Raw genomic sequence first — 12949 nt, 5'->3', positions numbered from 1 at the left:
CCTGTTTCAAGTCTATTAGTTACAATGTGTAACCATTGATGGTTCAGAATGAACTGTTCTGCCTTATTATTATTCGACCATGCTGGTCATTTATGAACATTTGAACATCTTGGCCATGTTCTGTTATAATCTCCACCCGGCACAGCCAGAAGAGGACTGGCCACCCCACATACAGTGCCTTGTGAAAGTATTCGGCCCCCTTGAACTTTGCGACCTTTTGCCACATTTCAGGCTTCAAACATAAAGATAAAACTGTATTTTTTTGTGTAGAATCAACAACAAGTGGGACACAATCATGAAGTGGAACGACATTTATTGGATATTTCAAATATTTTTAACAAATCAAAAACTGAAAAATTAGGCGTGCAAAATTATTTTTGACTCTTAAAAGCGCCTGTTTTGTTTTTGTACAGACATCACCCTTACTTGAACAGCACCTTCACCTGAGAAGTAGAAATCAAAAGGAGAGAAACTGGGAAATGTAATAACTGCAGTTGACATAGCTAAGTAAATGTAAGAATACTCTTATTGCAATGTGGATGGCTCTTAAAAGAGCCATCTACAGTGTAGTATATGCTGTTGCCAGGGGCCAGCACCCTCTTCAAAGAAGTAGGAGGTAAAGATCTCCCACACACGGATTGCCTCCTGTGCTGCGTTGTTGGTCCCCATCCAGCAGACCTCTCCTCTAGCACACAGCAGTAGAACCCCTCCAGGTCCTCGTGTCCATACTCATGAAGTCATGCAGGACACAGGTAGCCTTCACACGCATGAATTCCCCCAGGAGGCAGTCCCAGATGGCCCTGGTCACCCAACCTTGCAGTGCCCTACACGGTAACTGTAGGAAATCAGTTTGAAGGAATCTCCAGTAACAAGGTATCTGTAGGAATATGGAAGATGGCATTATTAGACTTTTACATCACCAGGTCATTGTAGATTACTTAAGCAATAAGGCACGAGGGGATGTGGTATATTGCCAATATACCACTGCTTATGCGGTACACATCGCAGAGTGCCTGGACACAGCCCTTTGCTGTGGTATATTGCCCTTATACCACAAACCCCAGCGGTGCCTTATTGCTATTATAAACTGGTTACCAACGTGATTAGAGCAGTGAAAAGAAATGTTTTGTCATACCTGTGGTATACGGTCTGATATATCACGGCTGTCAGACAATCAGCATTCAGGGCTGGGACCACACAGTTTATAATAAAGTATAATAACCCTTATAACAAATCATGATAACATTGGATAGATAGATGCATGTGCACACAAGGATAGCATCACTAATTAATACATAAATACCACTTCAACCTTGATGATGAGTTGATCATTTGAATCAGCTGTGTAGTGCTAAGTCAAAAACAGAAAAGTGCACCCCTTTGAGTCCCCAGGACTGAGAACCACTGCACTTCATTGGTACCTCTTCATCTGCAGACAGGCTTTCACAGCTCTGAGCACAGAAACCCTCACAAGAAACAGAATTCATTATACTCAAATTAGACCGCACTGAATATTACGTTACTATTATCTCCGTCCTCACTTATAGGGACTGGAACTACACAAAAGTACCTGCCCTATGCAGAATAGCCTTTTCTCTCACTTTGACACTTGGGGCTGCTATCCTTTCACCCTCCTCCATGGCTGTTAGCTAGCTAGCTACCTACAAATGCGTTTCGATGTATTTTTTACAGTGATAAATACATCAAGATAGCTAGCTAATATGAAGTTAGCAGCAGGTAGCAGGTGATATTTAATTAACTTTAATTAACTTAACTATATCTATACGGTATGTAAAGTTGGCTAGATAGCTAGCAGCTCATTTGATTTAGCCTGCACTGTAGCTAGTTAGCTCATAATACATGTTTTAAAAACATTTTCGAAATGTATTCACTTAACGTTACTTGAATAGGTTCTCCCAGCCATTGTGGACGATTGGAAACAGGGCAGCAAAGTTTGTCACGAGAGCGGTTTAGAGCATATAACCATTTACCTTTGAATAAATTCATGAAATGGAGAATGGATTAAACTCTTAACCCATTTAATAACCAGACCTTCCTACAAACTTGTTGAATTCTTGACGCACAATTGAGTAGTGTCCATATGTTGCCAGCACGCCCACAAGCGAGCCACTCTGTGCGGCCGAGGCAGCACTCTGCATTTTACTGCGTGCTAGTATACACGAGCCGTATCGCCATATTGGGTACAGCCAGGGAGAGGAAGAGAGAGGCCCAACTCTACAAAAAAACAGCTGTCTCCCTCCAGTAGGAGGTGTTATTCGTTGTTTCGCCCACCAAGCAAGGCGTTTTTTAAGAATGTCGAATTTGGTCAACAAAAAGTATGGATTATTTTCTAAGTGAGGTTTATTTGATCCAAAATACGTTTCGTAATGCTTAAGTTGTTACGAGTATACTGATATAAGAAAGACGTGACATCCCGGCAACTTTTAAGGAAAAACACTTTATATTGGAGTTGTCTCGAGATGGTTAAGCATATTAATGAAATGAGGCTAGTATAACATAGCATCTCTCCCCATTCAGTACAGACGGTTGACGTCAACAACCGTCATCGAATATTGAAAAACTGATTACAATATTGAGATGTATCCACCAATCCAAAGAAAGGATAGGCGGGAGCTAGACAGCTCAGGGTGCCGCGTGTGGACAACGACTCCCATTGTTAGGGCGGAGAGACATGTATCTTGTCAGTATATCCATCATCTTTGGTACAGCACAGATGACTTAGTTCCGTAGTCAAACGGCAGAAAACAACCAACAGAACTAAACCTTCACTAGTCGGGCAGATTTGAGGGCTAATCACGTTGGCTGTTTTACGGATGCTATGCATGCGTCTCTATCTTGTGATCCAGGTCGCTTATTTAAAAGGAAAACTTGTTTTTTGGGATAAACCGTCGCGATTTAGGGTCGTTTTCATATGTGCAACAACATGTCAAATGTTAGTCTTTCAAATGGGAGTCCGAAGTTGGAAAGGGTGGATCCGCGCCCGACGGATCACACGAAGCCCCAGATTTGCAGAAATCTTTTCGGATCGGTGGATCATGACGAATTAGGGAGGGAGTGTTTGGTTCAAATGAAAGAGATGGAGAAGGTTTTTATTGACAAATGGAATTTTGATTTTCTAAACGACGAGCCCCTTCCCCAGGGAGATTATAATTGGGAACCGATGAAAAGCAGTGACATGCCAGACTTTTACAGCAGACCGTCTCATAAGCGAGTCTGGTCCTCTGGAAATGTGGACCATAACGGGAATCATGGAGTCCGACCGAGCTGTCCTGCGAACGGGGCTGAGCTATCCGAGAAGAGCGAGAGGCAGACGGATTGTCACCACTCTCACAACGGGGCAAGGAAAAGACATGCAAATCCAGGTAAATTATGCAGTTTTGAAAATGTACTTGAGTATTTTAGTTAACCAATCATAAACAAATCAGACAGTCTCCATCGCACAATATGGCACAGTCAAATTAAATTGTGGCAATCTGCGAGATTGTATAACAATTCTGCGTCACTGCACTGATACACTCGCAGAAAGCCAATACTTTGTACCGCACACCGCTTGATTCCGTTGATATTTATTTTCTTTCCAGAAAGACACGCTTTGTGTGTCAAGCTATTTAACACGTTGATTTCTTGACATCTTGAGTTTTGAATGTTTGTTCTGCTGTGGCCTAATGAATAGCATGATTATATGACCACTTTTGTTTATTATTTTTATTTTTTACTTTAGTTTATTTGGTAAATATTTTCTTAACTCTTCTTGAACTGCGCTGTTGGTTAAGGGCTTGTAAGTAAGCATTTCACTGTAAGGTCTACATTTGTATTCGGCGCATGTAACAAATACAATTTGATTTGACTTGACTGTTTAGCTTGATGATAAACTTAATTTCGGAACTATGAGCTTTTTTGTAGAAAAACTGTTTACTGACATATCTTTAAATTGTGTTTTATCAGAGCCCCAAAGTACAAGTAAAAAGTTGCATTCCAGTGAAGAGGATGAAGTTGTGTCAAAGTCAGTAGAGCAGACACCCAGCAAAAACGATTCCAGGACACATGAACACTAATACCAAGGTAAGAACTTCATCATCATGCATTTACAATTTCATACTGTAAAATGAGCATAACCCGGTTGTTCTAATAACCTTATTATAAACATAAGCATTTCAGTTTTTATGCCTATGTTGGATTTTAAATGTGAAGCCTTAGTGATGACACACTTTTGTAAACGCCCCAGCTATCTGGTCTAATATTAACTTAAGCAAACCTAGTTCAAGTGCAGAACAGTAGTAACACGTCATCAGCAGGCTTTGTATGAGGAAGGGTTGTTTTCAAGAGAATGAGCTCTGCAAGCTGCTGCTCTCTCACTCTGCAGCAGTCTGTCTTGAGTGACATGTTGACATTTAATGTACACTTTTGCACTGTTTTCTTGCTTCAACAGAATACACAATGCATGATACTGGACAACTAAACTGTCTTTACTATGCATGTGTTATAATCTTCAGGCTATGTACCCATAACCCCTTCTGTGAACAGAGCTAATATGAATTGGTTTTCCCCACAGTGCTGAGAAGTCCTCCTTTTTCGTTGAATACTGTACTTCAGGACCTGAAGAAGAGACGAGGGATAGAAGAGAAGACAGGATACAAAATGGCCTGCCTTTAGGAGGGAGGGAGGCTGTGCAAGCACTGAATATTTACACTAAAGTTTTGGCACTCAATTTAATCCAATCGCTTCAAAAGCAGAAAATGTAGCAGTGTGCCAAAATGTTTTTCCCTTTTTGCTCAGTTTAATTTTTACTACCTATGTTTCATATGTAGCACATAAAACATCATATTATTATGTTGTTAAAATGCGTGTCTTGAAGAATTGCTGTGCAGTTTTCAAAAATATATTGTTTGTTTGTAAAAGTGGTCATATGATATCCTTGTTCAGGTATAATTGATAGTTATAAATGTAGATTATTTCTAAATCAGGGTTTTTGAGAGTATCTCATCAAAGAATCAGTTGTTTCTATTGTGTGGCTTTTTGCAGTGTTCATTGGTAGTACATAGTTTGAAGCCCTATTATTCCAAATCTGGTCTTTAGGGTGGGGTCAATTCTATTTCATTGATGAAGTAAACAAAGTTTCAAATTCCAATTTTCCCCAATGCTTTTCAATGAGAGAAAATATTTGGAATTTTTGTTTATTTCCTGAATTGACTGAATTTGAATGTAATTGACCCAACGCTACACTAAGGTCATACTGTCAATCAGAATGACTTATATGTTACATGACCTAACTAGATAAAAGTTTACATGCAAATCATATATTATTATTAAGTTTTCCTACTGCGAAAGGGAAAGAACCTGCCAAAGTTTCAACATTTGTCTTATTTTTATGGAAAAATTATTAAATGACTAGGGCTTATTCATGGCATAAGTTAGAAATTATTGGAAAAAGTTAGAATATATGAGTTCCCATTTTTCAGTATTAATTATTATTATGCCGCCCTAAAATCAGTTGGTTTCCTTTAACTTATTTATAATGTGGTCCAGTTTGACCAGAGTAGCCTATGCTCTCAGATGTGTTGTAACCACTGGGCACTTTGCAAACATAAATATGTGAATCAACAATTTGCCTCTTATTGTGTGTTGAATTCATGTTGAGCATGACATGGCACTATATAGATTAAAGACGAAAGTTACACTGCATGTAACTGTATAAAAGTTTGAAGTGTATCTTTGTATATTTCCTTGTAAAAATTACAGTAACTTATTTTTTTGTTCAGGTTTTTGTGGTTGTATGGATATCCAAAGTGGCATTTTCTGTGCATTGTTATGTAAATACTTTTAAAATGTTGTTTTTGGATACAAAGGTTGCAAAACTGAGCCTAATTAAAAATATACCTGTATATTTTGTATTGTGTCTCTGAAAAAGGCAATCATTTGCTAAAAAATATATATTGGGTTAAATAAAAAATGACTTATTATTTTCATAATTGCATATTATGTGCCCATTCATTTTCCTCCATATGTCCACATTGTCACAGTATGCTATACATTGTTTAATTTAGGCTATAGTGCGCAAGGGCCAACCTCGGCAGTAGGCTAGTAAAGGTATTAGCTATGACATGGTTGATAATGTGTAAAAACTCACGTATAGACTAGTCACCCAGGAATTATAGTTGCGCAGCAGGACGCGAGTTTAAGGGATCCTTATGTGAAAGGACAACGACTAGTTGCAGCTTTTGATCATTCATCCCCCCTCCTCTTTCCTGTAACTATTCCCCAGGTCGTTGCTGTAAATGAGAATGTGTTCTCAGTCAATTTACTTGGTAAAATAAGGTTAAAATGAAAACATTAAATAATAATGCTACAGTTGAAAAAATGCATGACGCTACTGTTTATTGAGTGAAGAGATTCTTTAGACTTGAAAACGCTATAGATTCCACGAGACATGCTCAAGAGAATGTGCATAAAAATAAATAATTGGACTTCGATTACACGTGGCTCGCGCTGCAGAGAAGGTAAACAACCTAATTTGTAATGTGCAAACTACGCTAGTGTGTCTAGGATACTTTACAACTATCGCAATACACACTCTTCATGTGGTATCAAAACAATGACGCACAACTCTATATTACAGATCTTGGGCTGATTTACGCGCCATTCTCTACAGGAGTTTGCACCGAAACTCGACTTAAAAACAACACGCATAGTGAGGGCACATCCTGTACTACCGTATGGGTGAAAAATAATGTTATTGACACTCGCTTTATCCAATCAGGCACGCATTAAGAAAAGCACACCACTTATGACAGCCACTTAGGTTGGCTTTCACTGCAGCCAGGTTTGAACGGAGTTAATTTAGGTCAGGACAGCGTGTTCTTTTCGAGGAGCACGCCCCCAAGTACTTTCATTGGCTGGCCAGACTGGGGTGCGTCTTCTTGCTTATGCAAGCAGGAGTAGTACAGTGTAAAATGTGAATAGAACTGTGTCTGTGATTACCTCCTTTTTTAGTGAAAGAAAGCTCAAGATATGTGGAAGAAAATAAACAACAGTGATGTGTGCATAGAGATAAGTGGAAAAACAACTTCATGATGGACAGTCACATGGAGGATAGAATATATTAGTTTACAGCACAGTTATAACATCTGTGTGTGTAGTGTATATACATGTGATGCCTGGATAATATTCTGCAATAGCTAGTTAATAGTTATTCTGCATTGGTACATTTATTCAATATTTAGTGGTACTGTCAACTGTTTAATGGATTGAAAATGGTCTAAATAGTAATGGCAGACATTGCTTACAGTAGAGTACTGTAGTAATGAGTTTACACTGTCTGACCTTGGCTGTAGTAAAAAGATGACCACATCCCTCAGTTGTTATTGTTGTTGATGCCAAATTTCTAGGAAGCCACTGTGGTGGAGGCCGTTCACATACTTCTGGTTAATCTGAATTTGATTACTTTCAAGCCAAAAGCAAACACTTATTCAAAGAAGTAGTGTGTATTGCATATCTCTCTCAGAAGAAGAAAGAAACATAATGTATTGGTATTATTACTCTCTCTTCACTACAATGTTGATACACTATGCCAGATTGGACTACATAACTATTGGCACAAACAAGACTGTAAAATACTTCACTATTCATATGGGTAACTGGGAGCTGTCAAAGTTTTTTCTGTTGAATTTGAAAAAATATTTTGAAAAGTCATTGAATGAAAGCCTTAACAGTCCCATCCTACTATAAAAGACTGTATCTCTTGGAGCACACTGTACAATATACACTATACTATACAATATAGTCCAGCAACAATCTGTGACTGTTATTACTCATTTGGCTATATTGTGATTATACCGTTACCTCAAATGCACTGTTTCTCCCATACAGTTGTTTTATTTTCTTGCCCAAATGACTCATGAAACCATAATGAACTGTGATTTTAGATAATAAAACATCTGGGAGCTACTAGTGTTTTCCTCTAAGTGACAGTACTCCAGTTAATCTTAAATACCCATTTCCTCAACATTTTCTCAATTAACCACAACCTCTTGTCAGGGCAAAAAGCCCTGTGTGAGGTTTTTGACCTACAGTAAGTGAGAAACAAATAATTTAATGGTAAAGGGAATTACTACACATTTATTTACTTAAGTATCACACCCTTTCCTCAGCTACTGGTTAAGACATCTTATAGATGGACAAATGAATATGGAGCACCTAGGCCTACTGTACAATGCAGCCACATTATTAAACCCCACCGTGTGTTACTCCTTTGATGACTGTCAGTTGTCAGCAAACCAGCCCATTACTCTTATTGAAATGACATTTTGATGGTCTCTTTTGAGATTCTCTACTGACTAGAGGTAGATTAGCTAGGTCAAGTCAATCTTTGAAGTGATTCAGCATTTCATAGAGTAGACAACCAGAGTCATGCACATTCAGGTGGTTACAATTATGTTTGCTCAGTGTGCACATGAAGACACATTTGCTAATAATCCCAGCACCAGATGTTATTTAACTAGGCAAGTCAGTTAAGAACAAATTTTTACTTACAATGACGGCCTACCCCGGCTAAACCCAGACGACGCTGGGCCAATTGTGCGCCGCCCTATGGGACTCCCAATCACAGCCGGATGTGATACAGCCTGTATTCGAACCAGGGACTGTAGTGACACCTCTTGCACTGAGATGCATTGCCTTAGACCGCTGCGCCACTCAGGAGCTTAAAGTGAGTTCATATCAGATCCAACTGAATGGCACTCAGAGCTCAATAACAACAGACAGAGCTAATTGGAAATGGAAGGTCAGCTATTGTTGGGGTTATCCTTGATGGAGAGGGAAACTACTGTGCAGCAGCCAAAATATTTAGGTGTTGTGCAAGTGTGTGTGGGTGCATGCGTGCATGTGTTTAACTCAATTCAACTGGCAAAAAGGCAAGGTAATAATTTTTAAAGGACCCAGCGTGTATTGCCAAGTAGTTAGGTGGTGTGTGTGTGTGAGTGAGTGAGGGTATGTGTGTTTTTTCCACATGTGTGTGTGTGTAAAGTTGACAATTCCCCTCATACTGACCCCTTCATTGATATGGCTTTGTTAGCACACACCACCCATAATCTCCCATCAGTGACCCTCTGTCCATTACCTAGTAATAAGAGGTGTAGGGTTTTAATCAAATCAGCTCACAGAGGTGTGCATGTGCGCACGTTTGTATGAGTTGTCTGAGCCCATTCCCAACTCATTCAAAGCTGAACACCAACCACATTTCTGTGGTACGTGAATTAACAGAGGCCTAACTTCTACAACAGATAATGAGAAGAGAAAAGGACAGTAAAAATCTGAAATGTTGGCGCTGGCACTATTAATAGACGATTAGCAGAGGCCCATAAAACTTGAGCTCATATTCTGGAATCTCCACTGGGAAAAAAGGAACAACCTTAGATTATGAATGTTCTTATTTTATTTTGGAAATGCAACTCACCATTCTGTTTTGTGTTGTTATTAATTCAACAGATTTATTACGAGGGCGAATGAACAATTTTATTTTCCACCTCTCTCTCTGCCCAACAGTCATGTGCTCTGGCACTACTCCCCTGGCCCATTATGAACCTGTGTCAAAGAGCAGGTCTGGGTTCAAATACTATTTGAAATCTTAAAAATATTTTCTGCATTTGCCTGGAAGTACCGGTTGGGCGGTGTGTGCACATCTGGGACGTTTGTATTCATTCCATTGCAACAGGCAAGCTCAGTCAAGCACCAATAAAGCACCAATTTGAACCCAGGTCTGTCAATGAGTGAGTGAGTGAGTGAGTGAGTGAGTGAGTGAGTGAGTGAGTGAGTGAGTGAGTGAGTGAGTGAGTGAGTGAGCGAGTGAGTGAGTGAGTGAGAGGGAGGGAGGGAAATTGAGGCCCAGGCTAAGACTCCCTCAGCCCAGGTTAGGCCAAGATGTGTCCAGCTTCAGTGCAGGATATAAACAAGGGGACGTGCCAATGTGGAATTTTTATACATATTGGCTCCTTGACACATGGCGCCTTGCTGTGTGAACTCATAGACACACTGGATGGAGTGCAGCATGCGTGTTTTTGATTTGCTCAGAGCGAGTGAGCATGTTGCGCTGGGCTCGTATGTTCAACTCCACTCTGTTACCCCCCCATCGTCTCACCCTTCCTCACCCTCATCATCACGTCATTGAATTGTTTCATCTTGCCCCGAGGGGGTTGATGACATACTTGTGCTCAGCAGGGAAAAAGAAAAAGAGAGAAAGACAGGAAAAAAATCAATATGGTTTGAAAAATCAATCAACTGCTGAGGTGACCCGTGCACCTACTAATAACTAGGGGGCATTGTCTGTTTGCCTCATACATCAGTGCACAACCAGCTGGAGGATGGCACGCACCGCCAGAGAGAGGCAGCACAGTAACTCAACCTAACTTGCTGTGTGCCTGCCTTTCACAATGCAGAGAAAACACTTTGACACAGGGCGTTCTATGGGATTAGTAAACAATAGTATGGTATAGCAGAATCACACACATATAGTATTTAGTCATGACATCGTACTGTATGGGTTTTCTCTCAGTGTCACTCCTCACTTCACAGTTACCGTTACCATTACTCTCCTGATTCCAACATGTACTTACCTCTCTGATCTAAAGTTAAGCATATATCATAATTTAGTCTAGTGTTTGTTAATCCTGGTTCTGGGGACCCAAAGTGGTGCACCATTTTGTTTTATCTCCAGCACTATACACCTAATTCCACTAATCAACTCATCTTCAAACCTTTGCTTAGAGGAATCAGGTGTGTAGTGCTAAGTAAAAAACAAAAACGTGCACCACTTTGGGTGGATTGGGAACCACTGCTTTTTTTTCTAACTTTCTGTATTTCTGCATGTGGTTCTGGAATGTAGATGCATTTATCCAAGGCAACTTTTGTATTTTTTATTGAACCTTTATTTAACTAGGCAAGTCAATTAAGAACAAGTTATTATTTACAATGTCGGCCTATCCGTCATTTTAAATAAGACTTACAGTAGTGCGCACATACAGTGGGGCAAAAAAGTATTTAGTCAGCCACCAATTGTGCAAGTTATCCCACCTTAAAAAGATGAGAGAGGCCTGTAATTTTCATCATAGGTACACTTCAATTATGACAATTATGATTATTTTTGGTTTCATCTGACCATATGACATTCTCCCAATCTTCTTCTGGATCATACAAATGCTCTCTTGCAAACTTCAGACGGGCCTGGACATGTACTGGCTTAAGCAGGGGGACACGTCTGGCACTGCAGGATTTGAGTCCCTGGCAGCGTAGTGTGTTACTGATGGTAGGCTTTGTTACTTTGGTCCCAGCTCTCTGCAGGTCATTCACTAGGTCCCCCCGTGTGGTTCTGGGATTTTTGCTCACCGTTCTTGTGATCATTTTGACCCCACGGGGTGAGATCTGCGTGGAGCCCCCAGATCGAGGAAGATTATCAGTGGTCTTGTATGTCTTCCATTTCCTAATAATTGCTCCCACAGTTGATTTCTTCAAACCAAGCTGCTTACCTATTGCAGATTCAGTCTTCCCAGCCTGGTGCAGGTCTACAATTTTGTTTCTGGTGTCCTTTGACAGCTCTTTGGTCTTGGCCATATTGGAGTTTGGAGTGTGACTGTTTGAGGTTGTGGACAGGTGTCTTTTATACTGATAACAAGTTCAAACAGGTGCCATTAATACAGGTAACGAGTGGAGGACAGAGGAGCCTCTTAAAGAAGAAGTTACAGGTCTGTGAGAGCCAGAAATCTTGCTTGTTTGTAGGTAACCAAATACTTATTTTCCACCATAATTTGCAAATAAATTCATTAAAAATCCTACAATGTGATTTTCTGGATTTCTTTTCTCATTTTGTCTGTCATAGTTGAAGTGTACCTATGATAAAAATTACAGGCCTCTCTCATCTTTTTAAGTGGGAAAACTTGCACAATTGGTGGCTGACTAAATACTTTTTTGCCCCACTGTATATTTTATGTATGGGTGACCCCGGGAATCAAACTCATAATCCTGGTGTTGCAAGTGCCATGCTCTACCAACTGAGCTACACAGGACCACCCACCATTCCAAAGTATTCTAAAGAAGAATCGCTCACTATTCTCTTAGGTTCCTGAGTGGAATGTCCGACTACAGGACAGGTGTGTGGCTACAGGGAATATCCCAGTTCAGAGGTCAGAGGCATGTCAAACTAACCTTGTCTAATCTGTGTGATTGGTCTTCCTTGGGTTGTGATGGCAGTCCACGGCCCAATCAGGGGCCAAGTGCTAGAAGGTCAATGTGTATCCGATCTATGATACAAGGGCCTGCAGAGAGAATGTTTTAAGGCACAATCCTGAGTCTGTGTTTCAGCCCAACAGCAGTCACGCCATTTAGTTTAGTATGCATGTACCACTGAACAGCAGAAATTGATAATGCGTTTTAGTCTGGAGAGGTATGGTGATGAACTGAGGAGGGAGAAACGTGCCCTCTAGTATGGACATTATGAATAACATTCTGAGGCTGGATAAATTGGTGAAATCACATTGAGGGAAGACTGTGGTGCAGTAGGTGGAGTAAAAACCAGGGGATGATTTAAGTGTAATCAGGGTGATAACAGGCATGAGGTAACTATACACATGCACAAGAAACTATACACTGGCACAGAGGTGATGGAGGTTTTCCTGCCTACAGTATGTAAAACAGTGTAGCTGGATTAAAATAAAGGGGTATAGAATATTTAAATGGTTTAACTGATCATTGACCAGTTGTAAACCTTACAGACTTCACCTATACATTTCTTTCAACATCAACAGTCTGTTAACTCTTCCACACAAGGCAAGGCTGTAACGGCTTTCCTCTTCCTCTTCTGAGGAGGAGTAGCAAGGATCGGACCAATGCTCAGCGTGGTAAGTGTCCATATTTAATAGAACAAACTGAACACGACAAAATA

At 40.2% G+C, this 12949-nt stretch overlaps 1 protein-coding gene across 1 annotated transcript; it reads left to right on the top strand.

Annotated features, from left to right (window-relative positions):
* The first annotated feature begins 2710 nt into the window (after window positions 1–2710).
* On the top strand, window positions 2711–5995 carry LOC112216753 (cyclin-dependent kinase inhibitor 1B). Its single transcript, XM_024376802.2, has 3 exons — window positions 2711–3383; window positions 3967–4083; window positions 4574–5995. The coding sequence occupies exons 1-2, from the start codon at window positions 2933–2935 to the stop codon at window positions 4074–4076; spliced, it is 561 nt and encodes a 186-aa protein (XP_024232570.1). The 5' UTR covers window positions 2711–2932; the 3' UTR covers window positions 4077–4083; window positions 4574–5995.
* Window positions 5996–12949: the final 6954 nt, after the last annotated feature.

This window comes from Oncorhynchus tshawytscha, linkage group LG17 (genome assembly GCF_018296145.1).
Source record: "Oncorhynchus tshawytscha isolate Ot180627B linkage group LG17, Otsh_v2.0, whole genome shotgun sequence".
Taxonomy (NCBI): Eukaryota; Metazoa; Chordata; class Actinopteri; order Salmoniformes; family Salmonidae; genus Oncorhynchus; species Oncorhynchus tshawytscha.
This window is presented reverse-complemented; position numbering and strand designations above follow the sequence as displayed.